Source organism: Castor canadensis, chromosome 2, assembly GCF_047511655.1.
Source record: "Castor canadensis chromosome 2, mCasCan1.hap1v2, whole genome shotgun sequence".
NCBI classification, from domain to species: domain Eukaryota; kingdom Metazoa; phylum Chordata; class Mammalia; order Rodentia; family Castoridae; genus Castor; species Castor canadensis.
This window is the reverse complement of record NC_133387.1, coordinates 5,453,735-5,478,726: the sequence shown is the minus strand read 5'-3', so window position 1 is coordinate 5,478,726 and position 24,992 is coordinate 5,453,735. Positions and strand designations below refer to the sequence as shown.

Sequence of the window (24,992 nt, the reverse complement as noted above, 5' to 3'; positions counted from 1 at the left end):
ATGATTGATGATTGCTAGGGATGGTGGCTCACACTTGTAATTCCAGCTACTCAGGAGGTGGAGATCCAGAGGAGCACGATTTAGGCAAACCCCAGCAAAAAGTCTATGAGACCCCCATCTCAACCAATAAAAGCTGGGTATGTTGGCACATGCCTGTCATCACAGCTATGCAAGAAGCATAAACAGGAGGATGACTGTGGTCCAGGTCAGCCTAAACATAAACATGATAATCCATCCCAAAAATGAGAAAAGCAAAAATGTCTGGGGGCTCAAGTGGAAGCACAAATCCCCTGAGTTCAAACCCCAGTACTGTGTAAAAAATTAAAAAAAAAGGGCAATTAATTCAAATAAATAGATGAGTGAAATAAAGAAGTGAACTCAAGACTTGAATAAGAAATTCAACAACCTGGATAATAAATTCAGGAGAGAGATATTCTGATGGGGGAAAAAATACCAGCAATCTCACAAATGCAAAGCTCAATAAATCAAAACCAAAACTAAGAGGAAATATCAACAATAGTCTAGTCTTCCAACAGGTAGGCCAGGTGAGAGAAAGAATATCAAGACAATGCTGAGGCATTATTAAATTTAGAAAGCAATAAAGAAAAAAGAAACTGTGCCCACAACATCTAAAACTTCTGAGACACAATTAAAAAACCAAACCCTCAGAACTGTGGTAGAGGATAAGAAACCATACAAAGACACAGGCTTAGTACATGGCTCAAATGGAAGAGTGCCTGCAGGGCAAACAAGCCCTGAGTCCAAACCCCAATCCCACCCCTGCCCCCCGACAGACACACACAAAATGTTCAAACTAAAAAAATTTATTCAATCAAACAATATAGCAGAAATTTCCCCTAATCTAGGGAAAGAAATGAACATCCAGGTACATAAGGCATTTAGAACTCCACGTGGATATAACCAAAAAAGAACCTCTCCACATCATATTAGAGTTAAAATGCAAGAGTACGGAACAAGGAAAGAATATTGGAAGCAGCAAGATAGAGGTGTTGGCACACAGATCATTGGACTAGAACAGAAAACTCAGAAATAAGGCCATACACTATAGCCACTTCATTTTTCAACAATGATGCCAAAAACATGTATTGGAGAAAAGACAGCCTCTCTAATAAATAGTACTGCAAAAACTGGGTACCTACAACATGTACAATATTGAAACTACAAAGGTTAAACACTTCAAGATCCAGACATAGGCAATGACAAATAGCTCAGGAAATAAGAGCAAGAACTAACACACAGGATTTCATCAAATTAAGAAGTTTCTGCACAGAAAAGGAAACAATTACCAGAATGAAGAGACAGCCTACAAAAATGGGAGAAAATCTTTGCTAGCTAGTCTTTTGACTGGAGATTAATATCCAAACATACAAAGAACTCAAAAACTTAAACACAAAAAGAACAAAATAATCCAATCAATAAATGGACAAATGAATGGCACAGATGTTCTCAAAAAAAGACAAATGGTCAATACATGAAAAATTTTCAGCCTCCTTAGCCATCAGGAAAATGCAAACCAAAAAGAACAACAACAAATGCTGGTGATGATGGGGGATTGGGAGGACAAACCCTCATTCACTGTTGGTGGGATGTAAATTAGTCTAGTCACTGTGGAAAACAGAACAGTGGTTTCTCAAAAACTGAAAAAAAGAATTACCATATGATCCTGCTATACCACTCCTGGGTATACAATACAGACACTTTCACACCCTATTTATTGCAGCACTATTCACAATAGACAAGTTACAGTATTAGCCTAAGTGCCCATTAACGGATGAATGGGTAAAGCAAATGTAATATAGATACACACACACACACAATTGAAGTTATGGCATTTGCAGGAAAATGGATAGAACTGGAGAGCCAGACTTAGACAAGTATTGCATATTTTCTCTCATTTTGAGGAATCTAGATTAAAAAAAAAAAAAGACATGAAGTATAAAGTGAACTATTTGGGAAGGAGACTGGTGTTGGGGGAGGGGAGAGAAGAGAAGTAATAGGCAGGGGTGTGTGTGGCTATGAGCAAAGTACATACATTATATACATGTATGAAAATGTCATGAAACCCAGTATTTGTACAATAAACATATGCTAGTAAAAACTCAATGCATAAACATTTACAAAACTAACTATACAATGTAAAGCAAAATATTACCTGTAAATATGCAGGGAACGTTTCTTCAAGCTTATTTTTCCTTTTTCGGTATCTTTTCTTTATTTTTTCAGTGCTTTCAGCAACAGAAACAGACTCATCAACTACAGTATCTGGTAACTGCTCAATCCAGCCTGAAATAACAGTCACACTTATAAATGCATGGCATTTAAATTTCAGACAAATCCACACCAGATAACTTTATGACTCACCAACAAATGCAGTTCCCTATTAACAAATAAGCTTTAGTGTCACGCAAAGATCTTAAAGCAAGATTATCAATAAGTTAACTGTAACAAAAACTTCAGTTCATGTCTATTTAGTACTAGTTTGCTTCCTATTCTTTCTTAATAAACAGCATTTCCTTGCGAAACAGAAACTTTTTTAAAACACAGCATTGATGTATAGATTTAATAAAATGAAAGTATTGAGTGCTTGTGAGTGTGAGGAAAAGGCTACTCATCGACAGCTAAACAACAGAAACATACTAGCAAATGAGTTATTTCTAGTATATATGCATAGTGAATACATGACTGTGAACACACTCACAGATATACAATGAATACTCATTCAGAAAATGGAAATAAAATGAAATGTTGCTGGGCAAAGTGCTTCATGCCTATAATTCCAGCACTTGGGAGGCTAGGCAGGAGGATGGTCAGGTTGGGCCACATAGTGAGTTTTAGGCTAAACCCTGTCTCAAAAAACACAACACAGCAAAACAAAATATATGACTATGAAATTAGCAAAGAAATAAGTATACCACTTAAAGCAGACAAGTAAGCAATCAAATGATACTCCTAAACTTGTTAATGGTACATCTCTTTCATTGCCAGACTACCTAGGTGCCCTTACTCTTTCAAAGACAACTAAAAATAACAAGCATTTAAAAAAAATTTTTTTAACATGTACTAGTAATCTAGTCAAAGATTACTAATCAACGAATCCCTAAAAGCTAAAAATTCAGGCAAAGAAGGAATAAACAAAGAAATAAAACTCTTATGAATTTTGCTGAAATCTAATTACCTTGAATTACAGTTTTCAGAGCACACTGACAACTGGAAGACAAATGGCAACTCTCCAAGGTGGAGAGATTAACTGAATGTGTCTTGCAAAAAACTGGAACCCTAGGGACTCCACCCTCAGAGTCTACTACCATTTAGATCTTGAATTTCCCCAAAGGCCTATGTGCTAAAAGCTTGGTCCCCAACCCATGGAGCTATTGGGAGGTGGTAAATCCTTTAAGCAGTAGGGCCTAGTGGAAGGAAGGTAAGAAACTGGGGGTGTGCCCCTGAAGGGGATACTGTTCCCGTAGACCCTCCTCTCTTTCCCTCTGGTTCTCCCTGCCCCTGCCATGAGGTCAACAGCTTCCTGGGCTATGCATTCCCATCATGCTGTGTGACAACCAAAACTATAGACTGAAACCTCCAGAGTTGTGAGCCAAGATTAATCTTTCTTCCTTATAAGTTGATTGCTTGGTACATTTTATTCATAATGGAAAGCTGAGAAGAAACAAAGCCTATCACTCTCCTCCCTCTCCCTATTACCAGTAACAAAGAAAACTGCTTATCATCAGGTCATGGAATTTGATACTCAGTAGAAAGGTAAAAAAATGAAACCTCTATTAAGAATTTACAAGCTCAATATAGTCCTCAGGTCTGAGAAATCTCAATTCATATAGCAAGGGTGACAATTCTTATAACTTCAAGTTGAGAAGCTTAAGTAGTCCAAGAGTAGAAGTACCCCATCCAAATCTGTGGAAGAACACACTTTCAATTCAGTTCTTAAAAAATTCAAACAGAATATCGCAAAGAATATGAGTTTGCAGTAACTATAAATGAGTAAGTGTGTCTCTCACACCATACATACGTGAAACAAGGCACTAGCAGACGGAGACAGCAGATACAAAGACTAGAATCGTGTGAGAAGATTTCAGAAACTTTATGTTGTAAGTCAATTACTTACATGAGAAATAAAAGACAAAAGGAGTAAGCTCTACAATGAAACTATGAAGTACTAAAACATCAAAACAGTATTGGCTCTGGGAACCTAAAGGGCAGATGAGTGAGTCAGCCCATCCCCCCTGGCGAGCACTATGAGCCCTGCACCCTGAGAAGGAGTTATAAATCTGCATTCCTGCACCCTGAGGAGGAGATACAGGGTCTCATAAATCTGCCATAGGGCTGATAAACAGAATGTTCTCAAGGTTGTTTTCCCCCCAGCACCAAGTAAGGGGCAAACAGACCAGCTCACTGAAGAGGGCCATGCATGCAAATCCACAGCCAATAATAAGAACCCACCTAACCAATACCCTAGCCCAGAATTAAAGCGTCCATAAAAGCCCCAGCCTTCATCTGGGCAGGGGGTCAACTGGTTTCCGGGCTCCGCTGCACTGCTCTCACTGTAGCCTTTCCCTTCTCTCTAATAAATCCTACTTTGTGTACTGGCCTTGCCTCACAAGTCAATCAGCTGCCTCATGAGCCAGTTCTTTGGCCTGTGAAGACAAGGACCCTCGACACTGGCCACAACATGCACTTAACAACAGAAATTTAGAAAAGGGAGAAACTGCATTTGAAATTAAAAACTCAGTGGATGAATTATGATTAGACACTGATGAAAAGAAATGATCTGGAGGACAGAAAGAAGAGACATAAAATTAGGAGTTTATTATAGCCTTAGTAGGTCATATTAGAAGCTTTTTGCAAACCATTATAGAGCTTCCGAAAACTAGGCAGCAGTTTCTGATTTTTACCAATTCACTAGCAAAGGAAGTACTCTCAGAGGGCATGCTGAAAACATCTCAATTCTTTCTATATTCTATATTAACTGTTTCAAAATATATAATCATACAATCATCATACTGATTATAAAGTATGTAAAAATCAGCAGGACATTCTTGACTGATAGAAAGGTGTGACTTAAGCAGTTATGGAGCTTTCTTTAAAGCACTCAGTGAGGATGACAACAGAATGTTCATTGAAAGACATAATTATAAAATACTACAATTTTGTTAAAATTTGTTAAAAAATACCAGGATTACCCTGGTATTTTCAATAATAGTCTATACGTTTCAAATTATGTTAAGTAATGAAGACAGGAAAAGAAAGGTCTTTGTTACAGGACCAACAAGTAACTTATGTAAAAGTGATTCAGTCCCTACTTTGTTTATATTTAATGTAGGAAATACATTCAATAATTTAAAAAAAGAAAATGTCAAAGGACAGCCTGAAAACGCAACTCAGTGTAGAGCACAAGCTTAGCATTGCGAGGCCCTGGCCTTTAGACACTGCATCAAAGGGGGTTAAAAAAAGGAAAAGGAAAAACAAAAAGTACATACCTATAATCCCAGCACTCTGAAAGCTGAGATAGAAGGACTGTGAATTCCAAACTACTCTGTGTTATAGGGCGATTTAAATAATTTCCTTATCAAACATGACTGTTGGTTAATTATGAACTCTACAGGCACTCAAATCCTTGGATCACTAAGAGGCAATAAGGTTGTGACAGTAGCAGTATTTATGACAGTCCTTTGCAACAGAGATATCCAGACCAAACAAAATCAGTACTATACCATCATCTTTGCTAGGCAACTGCTCAGAAACAGAGCCTGAAGAATCTTTTCTGATCACAGATCTTTTGGTTTTTCCTTGCCCCGTTCGACTTCTTTGCCGTACCATAAATCCACCAATACCTATTCAAAAAAGAAATAGGGTAAACTAATAAATAACTCATTTCTACAAACAGTGGGATGAAATTGCTTTGGCTTTAATAGTGAGGAATTTTCCAAAATTCAGTCTAGGTTAATCTAAATCAATAATATCATTTTTATGTAAAATAAGAGAGATTGGAAATAAGCAAAAAATAAATGTCAAAGCCGTTGCTACCACTAATCAAACATGAATTAATAATGAGAAGTAAAGAGGATCGAAGTATGCTACACATGTACATATGCAGACAGCATAATGAAACCCAACAAAAGCAGTTTGAAAAAGGGGGCAGGAGGAATAGATATGATGGAGACGATGAGCTTGTTCCAGGTATACTGTACACATTTATGGAACTGTCACAATGAAATCCCTTTGTATTATTAATCTATGCTAATTCAAAAAGAAGATGAAAATTTTCAAAAATGAATTAAAATTTGCTTGAGCACAGAAAAAAATTGCTTACATTTCCACTTCTACACAAGGTCAGAGTAAATACTAAACAGTATATTGTGTTTGTCTGTCTCTTGGACAACTCATACATCAGATTATTTGTACATTAACAGAATAGTCTGTATATTAGTTGGAGAACAGACGATACAAACTAAACTCGGTGACACAATCACCCACTGATTAGTATTGACTACATAGTTTTCCCATGTCATGAAAGCCTTTAGATATGAAACACATAGAACTCTATAATTACAAGCACGAAATCTGTAGCCAGAGTACAGAATTCTGTTTACTAACTAAATTTGGGCAAGTTATTTAACTTTTTATTGCAATAGTTCCCTCACTACTAAAATAGGGTAATGTATCTCTCCATATACATGTCCTATGTATAAATCAATGAATACCTGTAACCTGGCAGCAGCTCTTTCCAAATGACAGTTGTCAAAAGAAGAGGGTGATACAGGGGAAGGAGAGCTGAATATGATTAAAGTACTTCATATGGATGTATGAAAAGTGAATAATGAACTAGGGACTAGAATAACGAATAAGGGTCTAGAAAGATCAATAGAGGGGAATTCAATCAAAGCACATTATATGTGTATATGAAAATATTATACAATTAATATGCATTTTAAAAAGACACAGCTGTCTAGCAATATACTTTGTGACACTCCTGGATTAAAGGCATAACTCCCAGATAAGGGAGAGAAAAACGGAAAAATGTACAAAATATTATAGTTCTTAGAAGGAACTTGCAATGTCTAAAAAAAAGTGTATATTTTTGTAAGCTTCATAATTAGGGAGAAATGAAATCATTTTTTAAAAACAATTTGAATGAAGCTAATCTTCAGGTCTTAGAATAGATATGGCCCATCTATAAAGAAGATTACATTAGAATGTCTTGCAGAATATAAATGAGAAAAAAAGAGATTTAGATCACTCATAAATAAAAGTAGTCAAAAGACTAAGACTGTACTGATCCAACTTAAAACCTCATCTATTGCTACAGATGTTAATAAATGGCCTAATGAAAGTCTGCAACTTCTGTATTGTGGCGTTTCAATCTTTTTTTTTCCACTAAGATAAAAAGACAAGGCAGCTTTTCTCCCTTCCCATGAGGCAGACCAGAAATAAGAAAAGTATTTAAACGGCCATGTTGTTAACTAGACTACAAGTCCTAGAAGGCCATAAGAAACTCGTCCTGTTCAGATTCACATTATACACTTTTCTACAATCCTACATAAACACTGAAGTAAAAGTGTTACAAAGGGAATGCCAAAAGAGAACTTCAGAAGTACTTATCAACACAAAAAACATGAATGGCTTTAAAAGTCAAATATGAGTAAAAGACCAATCTAGTAATGCATTTAATAAAATGGCTAACGTTTGCCACAAGGTAGTAAGTATAATTTATCATCAAGTACTCAAACATTCAAAGTAAGGAAGGGCTGGAGGAATGGCTCAAGTGGTACAGCACATGCCTACAAAGTGTGCGGCCCTGAGTTCAAACCCCAGTATCACCAAACTAAGGAATTCATCAGCCAAAAAGGCATATTCAAAGAGTTCAGTTCCTTATACAAGTAAGTTTTAGGCACTTGTTAGCATATTGTACTTAGTCCTGATTATGCAATTATAAGTGAAGTCTTTGATATGTTGATCTCAAACTACCTAGGTTTTGCTTATGTTAAAACATTTATTTCTGATACCCTACCTGGTCTGTACGGTTTCCTTTTTCTCTTTTTCACACCATCTGTTCCTTCTAATCCCTTAGTTTCGTCATCCACAGCTTCCCGCTCCGGACTAGATTCTGATTTTCCATCACAATCCATAAGTTCTCCTTCTGGAAAAAAAGAAATGTACGGGTGAAACTGGAAAAACTTGTCAAATACAGAATCCCTAGGTAAAGGGAAACACAAAGCAAAGGGGTCCCCAAGCCATTCGAATAGGAAGGGAGAGAGAGGTGGACGAGGCCCCAAATGATCATGAGAACCATGCTGCTTAGTGCAATCATCTCTTCAGGAAATGAAGCCTACCTAATCAGGGAAGGGGAAACACACAGAGAAAGAGCTCGAAAAAGATAATTATCAATTTGCACTTTACAAATCATTCACTTACTTCTAGAACACTCTGAGCCCAACCACAAATGTAAGCAGCTACTACCTAATCACTGAAAACTTCATATCCAAAATCCACTACTGACTTAAGATGAGCTTTCTCCATTTCCCATTACCTATCATCATTAAAAGACATGGAAATGTACCCTGGGGAAGATAGCCTAGAAAAAAAAAAAAAACAGCCTCGACAATTCCTAATCTCTTTTCTCCCTCAATCAAGACTCCTCACTCTCTCTCAGAGGCAATTTATTTCTCTCCACTACCATCTTACTCTTAACTTACAGACAATTCTATGTTAATACCTTCCTATCTAGTTCCCAGCCGAATGCTTACCCCTCTCCCATCAGTTCCTAAAATTGCAGCACAAGTGATCTTTCAACATATATATCAATTTTCTTCTTCAAACCCCTCCATGGCTTCCCAGTAGTCTCAAAATGAAGTGCAAATCTAAGGCCCATTGATTGTAATAGGCTTGCATAAACTCTCCAGCTTCATCACACCCCAACCACACTGAAATATATTCAGTTCCTTGAAGGTATCAAGCAGTTTCTTCCACTATCTCCCCAACCTCTGCCTTTTTCATAACTCCTTTTTCAAGATTTATTCTAACCATCTCTGTGTTAAAGATACTTGGATAAGGTTATGTCCCACAGTTATATTATCCTATGCATTAATGGTATGTTTCATTTTAATTGGTTTAAGTCTGTGTTCCTGACAGAGGACATTTGTGAGAACAGGTACTATGACTTTCTAACAGTTGCATTCTTAGCATGGTACATAAGAGAGGTTCAATAACTACTTCACTGAATGAAATAATGTTAACTAACACATATAAAAATTCAGGGCTTAGAGAATACTATTTTAACAGCATGGCAACCAAATGTTTCTAGGTTGTACATACTTTACACTGTGCTATAGGAAAAAGAAGAGTTTACCAAATAAATTTTTAAGATTAAATTAACTCCTTTCTTTAATATTCTAAGTAATAGCATGAATGGAATTTTTGTTTTTTAATATACTGAGTAATTTGAGGCCAAAAACTGCTCTACATAGATATAATTAAGCCATGAAATGATTATTTCCTCAAACATAAAAAACAGCAAAGATTATAAAATGCCAATTAATTGCCTTCAAATAAACCCAAGCAAAAAGGAAATGGTTGAATGAATTCATATATCTAATTTTACTTTCCTGAAACACTACTAAAAACACATTGAGGCAATCTATTTTTAAAAGATAAACTCACAAACAGGATGGAGAAAAGTCATAATTTTAAAAGAGGAAAGTAGAAAGATGAGTGATAAATGACTGAAAAATGCAAATTCTCAACTGAGCAAAAAGAAATGAAAAAAAAAAAATCCAGCTTATACCAATTCTCAAAAAGCTGAAGAACTGAAAAAGGTAGGCTCCTTTGGAAACATGTGGGAGAAGCTTAGAGCCCACAGGAGTTACTTTCACACCCTAAGAAGCTACTTGACCTCACAGGACTCAGGAAACATGATAATGGGGCATTGGACTAGAAACAGGGCAATGGCATTCCAGGTGTGCTGAGGCCAACAACCTCAACTCCACAACTGCACCTGGGGTCACCAAACCCAGAGTGTTAGCTACCACACCTCCACCCTCCAGGCACAAGATCTGGTGCCACTCTTCTTCGGGAAACCTGACCAGTCCAACGGAAGGGATAGCACCCCACAGAAGTTAAAGTCAACAAGAACCACCCATACACCCAAAGCTTTCCAACCAAGAATTTAATTCTTCTTTATTTAAGATAAAAAGCTTATAAACTTCTCTATCCAAACCCCATTTTTAGCTCCTGACTTTTAATCTCACATGTAAATCCAAGGACTAGTTGCTAAAAATCTGTAGCATAAATCACAGAGATCTGACAACATAAAAAGCACTTTGGACTATGCAGGAAGAAAAATAATTTTTTTTCTTTAGTTCTGGGGCTTGAACTTGGGGCCTTCCCCTCAAGCCTCTCCACCTGCCCATTTTTGTGTTAGGTATTTTTGAGATAGGGTATCACGAACTATTTGCTTGGGGTGGCATGGAACTGCAGTCCTCCTGATCTCTGCCTCCTGAGCAGCTAGGACTATAGGCGTGAGCCACCAGCACACAGCTAAGTCTAACATTTAAAAAAAAAAAATCATCTGGGAGAGAATATAAGATATCCATGAGGAGAGGACAGGGTGCTACAAAAAGCAACATTCAAAGTAAGTAAAGAAAACCTTTAGAAATCCATATGTGATAACCAAAACAAAACCAAAAACTTAGCAGAGGGGTAGGAAGGTAAAGACATAAATTAGAAAGGAGCAGGGAAAAGACAGAACCTGTTGAAAAGATGTCACATCTGAATAGCAGGAGTCTGGAAACAAGAGGAGAGGAAGGAAGAATCATGATGACATGATTCAAAAGCATACCAACCACCAAAGGGTTTAGGATAAACAGAATGAAAAGGCTGACTCACAGGCACTGACAAAAATGATTTCGGGGAGGAGGGAGGGACATGGGGAAGACACCCAAGCTGAAGAGCACTTGGCACCCTGAGTTCTACCCCAGTACTGAAAAAAGCAAAACAGAACAACCATCCTCCCAAACACATGAAAATCAATGCCATATTCATTAAGTTTAGAGCACTGAGAACAAATAATTTCCAGAAATACTAAGAGCTTCCAGAGAAAACAAACATCACAAGTCAGGCATGGTGGTGCACACCGATAATCCCAACACTCTGGAAGGAGAGGCAGGAGAATCACAATTTCAAGGTCAACTTGGGTTATATAGAAAGACCCGTCACAAAATAAAACACAGGTCACAGCCAAGTTCCCTATATACAAGGTACTACAAATTAAAAACCAATGGGGTCAATAACTTCCAAATGCTAGGAGAAAATTTGCTTTCAACCTGGAAAATAACAATCAGGAAGGACAGTAAAATAAAGATATTTTCAGAAGTGCATAATCCTCACAATTTGCATTTCCTACTTTCATTCTCTCGCAGAAAATTGTGGAAGACAGGTCTGCTCCACCAAAATGAGGGAGAGAAACAAGGAACAGAAATGTCTGAACTCATAGACAACACAAGCAGCAGTGCACAGAATACAGGATGTTCTCTAGGATGCCAGTGACAACCCCCAAATCAATCATGTACAATGATCTTTGGCCTAAGACAGTGCACAAGACCAGTGATTACCAAGAGAGGAGAACACTTTCACTGGTGAGATTCAGTGACACCCTGAGCCCACATGTTGAGCCTAAGGGGCACACAGCAGTGTGTGTGTCCCAGCATGACTGATGTTACTGTAAGTATGGCATGCATGCATGCATGCATTCATTCATTTATAGGTAGGACTGGGTTTTGAATTCAGAGCTTCACACTAACATAACAGGCACCCCACCATTTGAGCCACACCTGAAGTCCATTTTCTCTCATTATTTTGGAGATGGGGGTCTGGCGAACTATCTGCCTGGGCTGGCCTCAAACCATGATCCTCCATCTCAGCCTCCAAAGTACCTATGATTACAGATGTGAGCCACAAGCACCTAGTATCTATGGCCTCTTCTAACCTACTTCACCTGGCCTTCTAAGTCACACAGACTGCAATGAAGGAAAAACAGGCAATATAACCTACGCATGAGAAATTCTCCACAAATACATCCTTGCATCCAGATGAAAAATCTCTGGACAGTTATAAGAAAACAGTGGCTCTCTCCAGTCTTTATTCACTTGAACCCTTTGCATCTTCTCTATCATGCACAGATTTACCTATTCAAAAACAAATCAACAGGGAAAAACAGGAAACTTTTCCTCTAATACCTGATACCAGGCAAGGATGCCCACTGTTACTGTTGGAATATGAAATATCACCCACAGGCTCATGTAGTCAATGGCTTCCAGCTGGTGGCACTATTTGGGGAAGTGAAGAAAACTTTAGGCGGCAGATCTAGCTGGAAGAAGTAGGTCCCAGGGGGGGCATGTCTTTGGGGGCTGTATCTTATCAAGGGCTCCCTTCTGTCCTTCTTTCTGCTTCCTGTCTGCCAGGAGGTGCAGAGCCTCTTCCACATGCTCCCATGTCATGATATTCTGCCTCATCTAGGGCCCAAAATTAACAGAGCCAAGGAATATGGACTGAAACTTCTAAATCCGTGAGCTAAGATAAATCCTCCCCCACTGAAGTTATTAATATCAGATATTTCGGTGTCAAAGCAACAAAGTGTAATACATCCACTCTGTCTACTTCTAGTCAACATACTACTATAAATACTAAAAGAACGATCTGATAAGAAAAGAAGTAAAAGTTATCCAATTCAGAAAAAAAGTAAAATTGTTCCTGTTTTCAAATGAAATGACTTTATATATGTAAGAAACTCTTAAAGATACACACACAAAAACTATTAGAATAAATGAAAACAGTAAAGTACTGATAAAAAAAATCAGTTGCATTTTTTTCATACAAATAATGATCTAAAAAAGAAATCAAGAAAACAAGTCCATTTACAATTGTATCACAATTAATAAAATAATTCAGAGTAAGCTTAAACAAAGACATGAAAGCTCTGTACACCAAAGTAATAAAAACACTGGACTGGAGGTGTGGCTCAAGCAATAGAGTGCCTGCTTTGCAAGAGCAAAGCCCTAAGAAATTGAAGCTACAAGTAAATAGCTGTCACATGATTGTGCTCTGGAAGATACTATTTAAATACATTGTTAAAATGTAGCAAAAATTTTCATACTACTTCAAAGCAATTTAACTTCCCACACATTATTCACAGTAACAGAAAAAATGATTATAAATTTATATGCAATCACAAAACATTCCAAATAGATAAAACAATCTTGAGAAAGAAAAACAAGTTAGAGACATCACAATACTCAATTTCAAATTGTATTTCAGGGCTAGAGGTGTGTTCAAGAGTAAAGCACCTGCCACCTAAGCACAAAGCCCTGAGTTCAAATTCTAGTCCCACAAAAAGAAATATTCAAATTGTATTTCAAAGTTATAGCTGGAGGGTGCAAAGGAGGGTGAATATGGTCAATGTACTATATACTTATATGAAAATAGAACAATAAAACCTGTTCAAATCATTTTAAGTAGGGGGACAGGGTGTGAGGGAGAATGATGGTGTGGTGAACCTAACCAAGGTACATTGTAAGCATATGGAAATGCCACAATGAAACCCCCCTGTACAACTAATACATGCTAATGAAAATGTTTTGTAAAAAATTATAGCAAGCAACATAGTATACTATAATGTGTCTATGGCTACAGTACATAGACAAGTGTCTATGTACATCTATATGTTTATAGTGTATTATATGCATCTGCTAAAACAGACCCACAGACTAATGCAACAGAATAGAGAGCCCTGAAGTAAATCAAGCATACAAGTCAACTAATTTTTGACAAGTTCACCAAGAAGAGAAAATAGATAATGGGCAGTCTCTTTAATAAATGGTGCTCAGAAATTGGATATCCACAGACAAAAAAAAGAAAGTGGGCCCTTATATTACACCATATACAAACCTCAACTTGAAATTGATTAAAGACCTAAATGCACAACCTAAAACCACACAGTAAACAGTGAAGGGTAACCAGACAAAAGAAATTTTAAAAAATGTATGCACATTTGGTTGTAAATATTTAAAACACATCTGGAAGGCTACATAAGAAGATGTATGCCTCTAGACAAGTGAATTGGAGGCCCAAGGGAAAGAGAAACTTTACCTCCTTATTCTTTTTCAATTTAAAATCATTTGAATGTAATTTTTCTAAAAATCCAATTTTAAAATTTGAGGAACACATATTAACAAGCCTGGAGAGAAAGCAATCATGTGTCATTCCCTCTGCCATCTCTCCAATTGTTCCTGAGGATGACTGCCCTTATAATCTGGCCTACGAGAGCCTAAGTGACTTTCAATTGCCATACCTCCAAACAACCCTTATTCTGTGATGAACTATTCTGAGGACCAGCAATTGAGACGAAGGCATGACATGGTGTTTCTGCTTTTCTTTTTATTCCCCCTTGCACTAAGAGGGTTTCCAGATCCCAGCAGGTTAAGAAATAGAAAGAAGTGTCCTCTTATTTCATGCAGAATTTGTTTCTGGTACACTATGGTTATAATTTGTTTATTCTCTCCCTGCCACCCCAGTCCTGTTTCAAATCCCAGTACCATAAAAAAAAAAAAAGAAAGTACTTGTAAGAGTTAAAAATCTATAGAAACATTTTATTTTGATGTTACTGGGGTTTGAACTCATGGCATTATGCTTGCTAGGCAGGCGCTCTTCTGCCACACCTCCACGTGTCCTGGACTGAGATCCTCCTATTTATGCTTCCTGCAGTAGCTGGGATGACAGGATCCCATGAACTTTTTGCATGGGCTCGCCTCAAACCACGATCCTCTCAATCTCAGCCTCTTGAGTAGCTAAAATGACAGGCATGAACCACTGGCACCCAATGAAAGCAACGTACCCCCCAACCCCCGGCCAAAAAAAATCACAAGTATTGTTGCAATATTCTAGGAGCATCACAAGTTAATTTGGATTTCTAATTCTGACAGCTTCAAGTGGAAACTGCACAGTTGGAGATCATTTTTAGTCAATAAAACTTTGCAAACTTCAATTTTAAAATCACCCAGCCTCACCCTAATATACTGTATTTTTTAATAAAGTAACCTGTCAGATATAACTTTATAATACAGAGGAAAAGTCTTCACATTCACTCATTGCAATTTTTCTACAGCTTCCAAAATGAAGAAAAGAGTTCGGGAACATTCAGTGCAGAGTGACTCCGGCAGGCGATTCCCTGCCCTGGCACTCCATTTAATGAGCACAGGCATAATTCCTTTCACAGATTTGAAAGGAACTTATAGCACATGTACAATCAGCAGTGTGGGACATTGTGCAGTTCTCTCAGACACAGAAAACAGCTAGTGGTGAAACCACAGTTTAGCACCACTATTCTAATGGCTGGGAATTCCACGTCTGAGAAGCCCACAACCAGGAATCTCATCAGTATAACTCCCAATGGGGTTCTAGCACAGGCGTCTTACAAATAAGAAGACTAAGCATCAGACAAGTGGCCTAAAAACACTTGGAGCAGGCTTGTCCATCCACTGCTCCATCAGGCTTCACAAACAGTGCTAAGCCATATCAGCTCCTTAGTCCAGCAGTCTAAAATATGGCAAATTTTAGGTCTAAAATAAAGCAGCAAAACAGGGCAATTTTATTAGAAGACTTCAGTATAACAATGAAAGCGAGTGATGACTAGACACTTTTCATTTTTTTTTTACTACATAAACATGCTTAGAAACCATATTTTAAGCATATATGTGTATAAATATTAATATAAACATATAAATTCTCTCCATGGGACAGCAAATGTAGTAATACTAAATTTTAAAAATGGATTTTTATTTAGCAACAGAGAAAAGCACAAATATTCTTCAAATTACATGCATTTATCTTGCTCATAGAGAAAGTACTTCTCTTTTCACAAAGAACTGAAATCCTGAGATCCAAATGAGCAAGAGGGAACAGTCAGAAAAATACTATACATTCCATTCCTGAAATCCTAAAACTGTCTTTACTAGCACTATGCATATACAACACAGTGAACAACCACCACTTTCCCCAGTCAGCAAAAATAAGGACAGATGCAGCAAGTCAAAGGCAGGCTGCTTTACCACATAAAAAGCAAGGGTATGTTTTGAACTGACCCCATTACTCAAACAAGAGTGAGGGAATAAATTTGTTCCATAGAACAGTGTCACACAGAAAACCTCCCATGGTCTTTTCACTATTTTGTCTTGCTTTAAGAGTCTACATTCTCACATTAATTATTATTCTGTTATTTGGGAAATTATATTATTCGAGAAACGTTTCCCATTTTGTAAAATACAGTATTTCCCAAATTTAAGTGACTATGGACGAAACCCTTTGCTCCTCAAGACTGACTTCTCCAGTAAACTCTGGCTGAATCAACTCCTCCTATATCTATAGACTATCTGTTCTCAACCACAAACCACATTAACATCAAAATCAAATTCTGCTCAACAGTATTTGACAACCACTTTATACATAATCACCACAGACCAAAAATACTGTAAAAGAAACATGAGAAATTAAGTGCAAAGTTATCAGGAATTTATAAAAAAACTTACTGTTTCCAGGCCACAATTCTCTGTCGCCTGGTCAACTGGCATAGCCTCCTGACTGATCCACGGGACACAGCTCTACACCTAAGAGTACATTCACATCCCAGCAGAGTGACCCCCTAAAATATAAAGGAGAATGTGCCCTTCTCTCCTGAGAATCTCTGTGCTCCCCATCTCATCCTGGTCAGGAAGAACTCCCTAGGCATCACCTTGCAGCCCTGTATCATCGACTGGGCCATTGTCTGTCCTCTCTTCACATCTTTGATCTTATCATCTCCTACTGCCCCATCAGTTCATTCTTATGGACACATTAGTCTTTACAGCATTCCTCAAACATGCTGGGCACGGCCTCTCCCACAGCCTTTGCCCTGGCAATCCGGTTGTCTGGGATATTCTGCCTTCAGTTAATCAAACAGTCACAGACATTCTTCAACTCATTTGAGCCCGACATACTACTATCTGTACGCCCAACTCTAGCTTAATTCTGATTAATACTTGACAAATACATTATAATTAACTGATTTAATGTCATGTGTTGGTTTTTTGTTTTTTGCTTTTTAAAAACTACTCTTGTCTTCTAAAATTAAACTCCAAGTTCTGGGAGCAAGGAACCTTACCTACTTTGTTCACTGATGTAACTTCCAGTATCTGCCATACAATATGAATTCAAACAATACTGGACGATAAAACGTAGAACGAAAGTAATTACTTCATTTTCGAATTGGTTGAAAAAGATAACAATAACCCTAAAATTATCCTACAGTGATCTTGTTTGGAGATAAGCAAAAAATATAACTCATAATGAATTTAATATTGCTAATAAAATTATTTTGTTACCTGAAGAGTTTGGTTAGAAAAGCCTTGATATTTACTATTTATAAATGAATGGCTATGATGAATATAAATTTGTATGAGCATAATTTATGTTTGAAATATTATTAACAACCCTTCCATTTCTACAATGCACAGACTGAGTTCTACTGTACTTTAAACAAGGCTTAAAGTATCTGAAAGGACTTATGCTGATAATCTGGCAAACTAAAGTCAAGCCCTCTGCATCTCCCCACCTTGTGCGTATCACAGACATGGTACTCTTGGAGATTTCTATGTGGTAAGTGTTGCAAAGAGGATCCATGAATGCCAAAGAACCTGAAAAGGTAAGGTCTAAGAAGACTACTCACTTAGAAAAGGCAAATGTCACACCAAGGATTAGTGAAATTAGAATGTTTTACCATTATAAATCATACATATTTCCAAAGTTCTCTATTTTTTTCTTTCTAGCAATTCTGATATTTTTAGCCTTGCACTCGGAGGAAGATGGAGTTATTTTTTAAATATGGTCTTACTTTTTTTTTCCCTCCTATTCATGACTCCTGCATAGCTGGGATGACAGGAGCACACCACTATGCCCAGCTTTATTGGCTGAGGTGGGATCTTACTAACTCTTTGCTTGGGTTAGCTTTGAACCGCAATCCTCCTGACCTCTACCTCCCAAGTAGCTAGTGTTACAGGCATGAGACTGCACCTGGCTCAAAAGTTATTTTATACAGTAATTCTTGCACATGTATTCCAAGGGAAATAAGTCAGTATTACCTCGACTATCATCCATTTCACCATCCCTTGAATGCTCTGACTGAATGTCTGGAGGGGTCTGAAGGACAGCCACACTATTCTGATTTATAATCTTCAATTTCAATTTTGGTTTTGACCGTTTTCTTCTTGGAACTGTTACTGTGAGGCTCTGTAACTGAGTCATCCCTGATTCAGTCAAACACACACCATCCTGGGTATAGGTCTTAGGTGGATCTAAAATTACAAAATCCCAAAAAAACAAATTGAAAGTCTCATTTTAAATTTGACTGATAAATTGACTAGAGTTTGAAAATAATATTAAAGGAATGTAACTACAGTTCCGTACAGACACTATCTATGAAACGCACAAATAATTAACTTAATGATGCTCAATTAAAGCTGAGAATGATTAGGCAGAGAGGTTGTACTTTTTTAAAAAATGGTCTTCCTGGCATTTGGATCATAAAAGGATTTGGGGGGGAGGTGGTAACACTGAAACTAAAAGCAATGCTTCAGCCACTCAACTATGAGCCTTTGCCTAGAAAGGATCAAAAGCTAAGGATCAATTTATAAAAGACAAACAATACTCCAAAAGCCCATTTGAGAACCAAAGTATCAACAGGCTTGTGTACAGAGAGAGGTAGTAAATGTGTAAAAATCCTACAGTCTCAATTTTTTAATCTGGAAAACTGCTGTTCATGAGACCAATTCCTTACCACCCAGATGTTGTATCAGATGTTATTAAATATAAGTATTTGAATGAAGGACTGTTTCATAAAAGTAGCATACATGTCACCATCCTAGGCTATTGATTACAGAAGAAAATAGTAAGACACTGAATTAATTCAAAAGGAATCTATTTGTTAATGAGGCTTTCTTTCTTCTGATAACTAAGCACAGAAAGAAAGCCACAGCAAGCACAACACTGCCAGCTGTTCTAAGAGCTGCCATTTTCATTGAAGCTAGGTAAGACGAACATTTTGTATATTAATTATAGGAACTATTAACATCAGAGATTTACATGAAACACCTATATGATCAAGGCAAGTTTTATATAATATGTGGTAAGCCAGTTACATAAGAATTAAGTATTTGTATGTTTTTTCTAAAGAACAATCAATAAATCATTTCAAATTTTACCTAGCTCTTTAACTTTTGTGACAATTTGTGCTACAAGTGAAGATTCACAGCAGTCTGAAGAAGGCACTGAAATGAAAAAAATTCAGGTAATTTTTCCAGAAAAAAATTAAAGACTTACATATGATTAAATTTTCACTTTTTGTACTTGTTTTACTGAAATAAATGTTTGAATACCAGTGTCAATGTCAAAGCAGTTTTTAAAACAAGAACAAAATATAACAAGTGGAAGTAGGGAGGAAATATGCAAGAAAAGAAAAACTGACAAAGAATCAGTGGATTTCTACATATGCTTAATTAATAATAGCTACAAGAGATCATGTCCCTTGAAAGCAAAATCTTATTTTATATTTAAAGTACATACTTGATTTTGTCCTTTTATGTAAGTTGTTTCAATAAAAACCATTGGTGTGAAGACCACTGGTGTATGATTTTTATTTCAATACAAAACTTGATTTTCATAAAATACTTGTCTAAAATAATAGGTTCACAATCACTAAAGTTGAACCCACTCATTGGTTTACGGAAAGCAAGGTATGAGTGATGGTAGGACAGCACAGATTCACAGGAAATGATTCTCTTACCATTTGATGCAGGCATATAGGGTCTGCACATGCTACAATCAAAACCAATGTCGGCTACATTTTCCACTTCGTCCTCAGTATTTAAGTTTTGACAAACTGCATGCATCCATCTAAAAAGACCATATTTTTATACATTTAAAAACAACTGAATACACTGAGAATTTTTTCTTTTAAAAACAATAGGAGTTGACAGTCTTCAAACTTAAAGGCCCCAAGCCTAACATGCTCCTACTATAACCCATCATAGATTTCTCTCTTAACTATTCCTATAGACTCACAAGAACTTTCAGAGAGCTGAGACTAGAAAACAAACAAACAAAAAGGAATGAAAACAAGTACTAAGGAGAAAGCAAATGTACACTACGTTCAGAAGATGACTATTTTATTATCCTCTACTGAATGTATTACAGACAGCAATGAAACTAATCAGGGCAAGAAGGAAGGACTTCAGGCACCTCAGAAGCAGATGTAACTTATCTAACGTAATGTTGAATGATAACTAGGAAATAAAGTGAAAGAGCTGTTTTGCCTTGAACAGAGTTTGTATGCAGAGTTCTAAGGATCCTGCATGACTAATGAAGTAACACTGTTAAAGGTATTACACGTAGAGCGCTTACCTCTAACAGGGCACAATAATGTAGCAATGAACTCAAAGAAAAGAGTCTTGACTTTGAAGCTATACACACATACTCATTAGGAACATTAGGAAGGCCGGAGGCAGTAATCTAATATTTAGTTATCTAGTGTTTGGCATGTTAAGAAAAAGTAGATTTTTTTAAAAGTAGGATATTGGGCTGGTGGAATGGCTCAAGTGGTAGAGTACCTGCCTACAAGTGAGGCCCTGAGTTCAAACCCCAGTACAGCAGAAAAGAAAAAAAAAAAAAAAAAAAAAAGTGGGGAGGGGGGAGGGGGGGAGGCAGGGGGAGACCATTTTCAGAATCTACAAATTCTAAATTCTTAAAAGATTCAGAACCCCTCCAAAAAAATGCATATATGCAGGCAATAATTCTGCATCTAATTTCAAGGAATTCATATATCTTCAAAAAGCCCCAGTTCAAGATCTTTTGTCAATAACTGAGAATTTACAATAGGAAATCATGTCTGCAAGTGTGTGGGTGACTAAAAACCTAGAAAGCAAAGTTTTGTTTCTTAAATTTATGATCAAGGAAAGTTCCTTTCACTACATTTAAAAAAGAAAGAAGACTACAACAAATACAAAAGGAAAATAAACAGGCACAATACCTATCACATTGTCTACACTGCAGAATAAGATCTTCTTCTCTATAGTTTCGATAGCACACCGGGCAGGAAGACAAGCTGGCACAAGGAGCACATTGTGTGTAATTGTTTTGCCACTCACATCTCAGACCTGCAGATGTTGCTCCACAGTGTCTGCACCAAACGCACCTGAAATCCAAATCCCCCCAAAAGGCTCAATTTTATTTTCTTATTACAGAAAGCTACATTTGAACACAATTAAGGGGAAATCATTTCACCTATGTGTGAAAACTTTTCAGATTAGTAAAAGCTATCATAGCAAATATGTATTATGTGATTAAACATATGGCTGAATTTTAAAACTAAAGTGATGTGACAAAGTTCTGAACTTGAAAGGGAACATAAACTCTAGAGTACCATTTGCACTTCCAGCCTCCTTTGGGAACTGTTTGCAGTGGAGGGTCAAGGCAGTAGGTGTGATAGCTTATGTCACAGTCATCACACAGAAGGAGTCTTCCAGGGTCAGTCGCCTTCCCACAGGCTTCACACACAGTGCACTCAAGACACCTCCAACCTTTGCTAAGAACCACTTTAGTGATCTGCAAAAGAAACCACCAATCCATGTGATTTATACGTTAACTCAGATCTCGTTTTGTACAATTGAGAACATTATATGAATTCATACGTACCGAGAAGCAGAGAAGAGGAAAGGAACTAACACTGGTAGCCCAACACTGAATGGGGCATGCTCATGTACTCTTAGGGCCCTAGCTGATCAGCAGAAAAAAAGTGTACATACTTTAATGCCATGTTAGTCCACATGATTACCCTGGTGCTGGAGATTAAACTGGACTCTTTTATGTGTAATTTAAAGAAATTAAGTAAGCTGTCCCATTACTGTTGACACAGGATTTGAAATTGTATCAATAAAATCTCTATGAGATTTCTATGAATTCCATGTAACTGAAACTTGTATACATGACATAGGGGCTTATCTATCAAAATCAATATAAAAATTAAGAGCTTTTTTTTGGTGGTACTAGAGCTCTACCACTTGAGCCATTACACCAGTCCAAGAGGAATTTTTTCTCTTTTAAATCAAGGTAAAAGATGATTTCTCAGGGACATTTTATGATCTTAAAGGAGTCTTCAGCTATTAAGCTGGGACTTCAGAAGTTCATCTTCATGCCTCTATTTATTCTCCTCTGTCTCAGGGTCTGAAAGAGCAGAAAATTTTGGAATCTCTATATTCCCAATAAACTCCTTAAAGAAGCCACACCATATAAAATTATGAGTTGAGAAACAATTTCTTAAAAATCTCAAAAGACAAAAATGCCCATGTCACAATGAAATAGGCAAGCAATTGAGGAACAGAGTAAAAATCCAGATCCTAAGGAATAAGAAAGCACGAAAGGTACTAGACAGGAAAATAAAAAGACTTAAATCCAAAAAACAAGTGTCTATCAGAATAGCATCAAACTTCACAACAGATGTTAGAATAAAGTAACAGTTTCTAAATTCTACAGAAAAAGACTTTCCAAAGCACAATTTTTAACCTAGAGAAAGAAGTGTTTATGAGAGAAGGTATAATACCATTGAAATATGTAAGAATTCAAAATTTAGCTAAAAATCTTGAATTTTTAAAATTTTAGCTAAAAAGTGGCATATACCACATTAGTCCACATAATTACCCTCCTCATGAAGTCACCTAGAGATACATGGAAGAGAATGAAGATGTATTCCAAGAAAAGGAAGACACTGGGTTCAGAAAGTAACAGATCTGGAAAAAGGACTAAGGACAGGAATAAAGCTGGGCCACACTGGGTGCTGCTGTTATAGATCAAAGCAGGGCAGAGCAACAAGACTCAGGAAGAAAAAGGTGTTTGACAAAAACAACAACAAAACCCTGGTATGGTGTTTCTGCAGTAGATAAAAGCAAACAAATAAATAAGACTGGGTAGTCACTTATGATTATATTCTTCTTGCTATTAAAAATTCCTTGAAGACAGCCAGATATAGTAGCTCACACCCATAATCCAAGCTACTCAGAAGGCAGAGAGCAGAGGACTGCAGTTTGAGGCCAGCCCTGAGAAAAAGTTCACAAAACCCATCTCAATCAATCAAGCTGGGTATGGTGGCATGCACCTGTCATCCTACCTGTGCAAGAAGCATAAAGAAGAGGATTATGGTTCAGGCTTACCTAGCATAAATGTGAGACACTGTGTGAAAATAACTAAAGCAAAAATGGTTGGGGCACCTGCCTAGAAACACAAGACCCTAAGTTCAATCCCTACTGCCACAACAATAAATAAAAAATTAACAAAATAAGATAAAATTTTCATGCCACATTGAGACTGAGTCAGGAGGATCATGAAGTCAAGGCCAGAAAACACAACATAGAGAAATCCATGAGAAACAAGTCACTCAGATCTGCAGTAAGCATTTGACTAGTCATGACAAACACTTTACTAACTTACCTATGTAGCAACACAACTATCCTGGGAGGATGCTGGGGAAAGCAGGGAGTATATAAGCGGGCAGGTGAAATTTATGTATTCGAGGAGGAAGTCAGCACTATCTTACACTGATAAAGCAGTACACTAGCTTATTATTAAATAGTTGCAGAATTACCAATAGGAAGACAGACCTGAATAGAATAAAAATGGTTATCTCGGATGTAGAACTAGATGGGTTGGTTGCTCAGCATAAGGCTTATCTTTATTACTTTGATAAGCCTATTAAGTCTTAAATTATAATCCATTATTTACTCAAGTGGAATCAAGAGACTAGGTAGAAAAAAACAGGGTGGCATAGTAACTATACCAAACTTTTTCTGCAAGCGGGAAGGGCTATCTTTTAAGTTTTGTGGACCATGTGGTCTATTCCAACTGTACAACTCTGTGACTCTGGGCCAGTGCCACTGTAGACATATGTAATGAAAGATTACTGGCATACTCAAATAAGAATTCATGTGCAAAACTGGGCAGTGGGCCAGATGTGGCATGTGGACAATAGCATGTCAACCTCTGGCTTAGAAGAACAAAGAAAGGAACAGAGCTCAAGTAGTCAAGACAGAACTTCACACACACACACACACACACTTTTGTTTCTATTCAGTTTTCTCATTTCACAGAAACCTACCCTGTGGTCCTTTGCAGCCAAACTTTCAACTTACTCAGTTTATGTTTACTCTCTGTGCTGCATTATTTCTATGCCCATATCACTGAAATTGCTCCAGCCAGCTGAGCTCTTCTGACCCCAAATCTGACATGTTAGTGTGTACCACACTACCAATGCACAGCACTTCAGTACATGTTTGAGAGTCCTCACGCCCTAAGATGATAGACCTCTACCAATAATTTTTCTTGTACTGAACTTGTTTAATCTTATTATACTTCCATCTATGGCACTGTATCTAAAGTTGTAGCAGATTATGTTATATTCTATCATGTATATCTGCTTCAACTATGATCAAGCGGGATCACCAAATTTTGGGGGGGTAACTGGGGTTTGAACTCAGAAACAACACCTTGAGCCACTCCACCAGCCCTTTTGGTGAAGTTCCCCGCAACCCCACCAAGATAGGGTCTCGAGATCTATTTGCCCATGCTGGCTTCAAATTGCGATCCTCCTGATTTCTGCCTCCTGAGTAGCAAGGATTAGAAGTGTGAGCCACTGGTGCCCTTTCTCTCTTCATAAGATACCAGAAAACTGGACAAAATGGATGCAATTGCTTTCAGATATTGGATACCCCACAGTACAGTGAGGTCCTTCCTGTGGTACTCTGTCTATAGACATCTTATACAATGCTGCGCAGTGAGGGAGAATCTTGGTAGAAAATGTCACTAAACTTAGGAGTTTGATTTCTCAGGACAGAGTACTG

The 24,992-nt window shown here is 37.3% G+C and overlaps 1 protein-coding gene across 18 annotated transcripts in view; it reads right to left on the bottom strand.

Annotated features, from left to right (window-relative positions):
- The window catches only part of Kmt2c (lysine methyltransferase 2C), a 244,796-nt gene that overhangs the window by 57,569 nt on the left and 162,235 nt on the right, over nt 1–24,992 (bottom strand). For 16 of the 18 annotated variants that reach the window (XM_074060240.1, XM_074060265.1, XM_074060255.1 and 13 more), the window contains 8 exons: nt 21,527–21,708; nt 21,134–21,298; nt 19,892–20,001; nt 19,311–19,376; nt 18,192–18,404; nt 8,039–8,167; nt 5,742–5,861; nt 2,174–2,304 (listed from right to left, as the gene is read on the bottom strand). In XM_074060240.1, the coding sequence (XP_073916341.1) occupies nt 2,174–2,304; nt 5,742–5,861; nt 8,039–8,167; nt 18,192–18,404; nt 19,311–19,376; nt 19,892–20,001; nt 21,134–21,298; nt 21,527–21,708 (1,116 nt within the window). The remainder of the gene's footprint in view (nt 1–2,173; nt 2,305–5,741; nt 5,862–8,038; nt 8,168–18,191; nt 18,405–19,310; nt 19,377–19,891; nt 20,002–21,133; nt 21,299–21,526; nt 21,709–24,992) is intronic. The other 2 variants (XM_074060298.1, XM_074060304.1) reach the window with 2 other exon arrangements.